This window comes from Otolemur garnettii, unplaced genomic scaffold (assembly GCF_000181295.1).
Source record: "Otolemur garnettii isolate 467f Iridium unplaced genomic scaffold, OtoGar3 scaffold00128, whole genome shotgun sequence".
Lineage (NCBI taxonomy): Eukaryota > Metazoa > Chordata > Mammalia > Primates > Galagidae > Otolemur > Otolemur garnettii.
In genome coordinates, this window is record NW_003852523.1 from 1,890,908 (window position 1) to 1,893,174 (window position 2,267).

The window sequence follows — 2,267 nt, forward strand, 5'->3', positions numbered from 1 at the left end:
ACTTTGCGCCAGGCGCTCTGTGGTATTTGCCTCCTCATTCCCTTGTGGCTGCTCAGTTGCTTAATTTTTCACCTTAAATTAGGACAGTAATGTGCATCTCCCTGAACGCAGTCTTGGCGCTGCAGACTAGTCCTCAGGAGGGGTACTGGGTCAGGGGACATGAACATTCGTGACTTTGAACTGCATTGTTGTCTTGTGTGAAGGACGCTTTTCTGAATCTGATGTACCACTTTGATTTGATGCTGTCTTCTCCTGCCAGTTCAGAATGAGAGGGTAAGAGAATACTTTGTGCTTGATGGAGGGAGTCAGATTTGGGTCTGAAATGTGTTTTCTGCGTAACCATGAGATGGGACCCAGTGATGCGGCCTGGGCCGTTGGATACTCACCTTTCCTAAAAGATGCCATCTGCTCAGAGCAAGAATAGGCTGTGCCACACAGGTCCCCCAGGGAAACAGCCGTGGCAGTGGAGGGCGTTAACGAAGCAGGCTTAAGGGACTGCTCCCGGCCACTCCCTTTGAAGCCATTGCCACTGTCAGAGGTATGGGGAACAGAAAGGCCCTTTCTTTGGGCCTGGATGGCTCAGGCTGCTTCTGCTTCTGCCTAGGAGAGACCCAGACTGTTGTGGTGGAGGCCCGAACCCCGCGCCACCCGCCCCGGAGGATGTGCAGGGCCTTGGGGCTGGCACTGCTGGCTCTGGTCAGTGCTGTGGGCCCAAGCCAGGCCAGCAGCTTCACAGGTGAGGGTCTGCGCTTGGCATGGGTGGTTCTTGAAGAGGGGGTCCCTGGGAGCTGATCTCGAGAGGACAGTGCCCTGCTGACACCTGCACAGGCAAGGGCACAGCTTCTCTGAGAGGTGGCATCTGCTCCTGGCAGTCCTGGCTTTCTTGTAAGCCCATGCCGGAGCAGGCCATGGAGGCAGGATGGGAGCCCTGTGCCAGCTTCTAGAAAAATGACTCCTGACTCCCTGGTATGGATCGTCTGCAGGTGCGGGGGGAAAGTGCGGATCCTAGTCAGCAGGCCTGAAACGCTGCATTACTGTGGGTGATGCAGGTCCTGTGGGTCCTTGGACCCCTGACAGGAGTGAGCTCCTATAGACTCAGAGGAAAGTTCTCCGGGACCTGGATGCACTAAAGTCCTTACAGATTAGGGGAGAGCAGTCAGGGACTCGCCCATGGCCGCATAACTTGGGAGGGCAGAAGTCCCTGGGGGAATGAGGGGCTGAGCTGGGGACGGACGGCCCAGAGCTTCCCGAGGCCTGCAGTGAGCAAGGAAGCTGTTAAAAGACAAGTGCGATTTCCAAAACCTCAGAGTCTGGAGAATTAAGACTGTAAACCTTTTTGATCGTGTCTTCTTAAAATCAGACTTATTCAGCTGGGAATTTAAAGAGGTCCAATTCTGTTTTTAAAATCAACCTCATTTTTGTATTAGTTTAAATTTTTTTTTCATCCAGAATCAGAATCTTCCTTTCATTATGATTTTTAAACTTGATTTTTCCTTCAGGATGGGTAATGCGTAGACTGCATAGCTCAGCCGCAGAACAAACAGGAACATTGGGAAGTGTAGAGGACTCGTGGGGGGCATTTTGTGAACCCCCTTATTGTACCTATGAGGAAACAGGAAAGAGCCTCAGTGCTCCCATCTGAATGCCAGGCATGGGAGCCACAGTCTGCACTGAGCTGTTCCTGGCTGCAGTGTGGACACCACAGCCGTGGTCTCATCTATTCCTCCCATAGCTGGGGATGGAGCTGTCACTTTATAAAAGACAAGGCCAGGTACTGGAGGATACAGTGGGTATAGAGTCACACAGCGGGTTTTTGTGAGCCATGAGTGACTGCAGGGTGGTCTGATCCCAGGACCCTTGATAAATTCCAAGTGTGGTGTTTTCCCACCTGTGGGCATAGAACCTAGGACCCGGCCCTGGTTTGATGGTGCTTAGGGAGATTTGCTGAGCGGCAGGATCTGCCAAAATGTTCCTTCTCTGGGCTTTGCCAAGAAGCCAGGCTTGAGATGATGTGTGGCCTTGGATAGAATGTGAGAAACGAAACCAGACAGCTCTCTCCTGAGATCCACAGGAGAGGAGTGTGTGTGTGCAGGTATGTGTCACATGTGTCCGTGTGTGCATGCAGGGCTGTGTATTCATGCAGGTGTGTGCGTGTGCAGATATGTGTCTGTGTGTGCATGCAGGGCTGTGTATTCATGCAGGTGTGTGTGTGTGCAGGTATGTGTCACGTGTGTGCATGCAGGGCTGTGTATTCGTGTAGGTGTGTG

The 2,267-nt window shown here is 52.5% G+C and overlaps 1 protein-coding gene across 1 annotated transcript in view; it reads left to right on the forward strand.

Moving 5' to 3' along the window:
• The first annotated feature begins 228 nt into the window (after nucleotides 1–228).
• The window catches only part of UMODL1 (uromodulin like 1), a 65,329-nt gene continuing 63,290 nt past the window's right edge, over nucleotides 229–2,267 (forward strand). Inside the window, exons 1-2 of the mRNA XM_023518084.1 lie at nucleotides 229–273; nucleotides 605–736. Coding sequence (XP_023373852.1) covers nucleotides 661–736 — 76 coding nt within the window. The 5' untranslated portion in view covers nucleotides 229–273; nucleotides 605–660. The remainder of the gene's footprint in view (nucleotides 274–604; nucleotides 737–2,267) is intronic.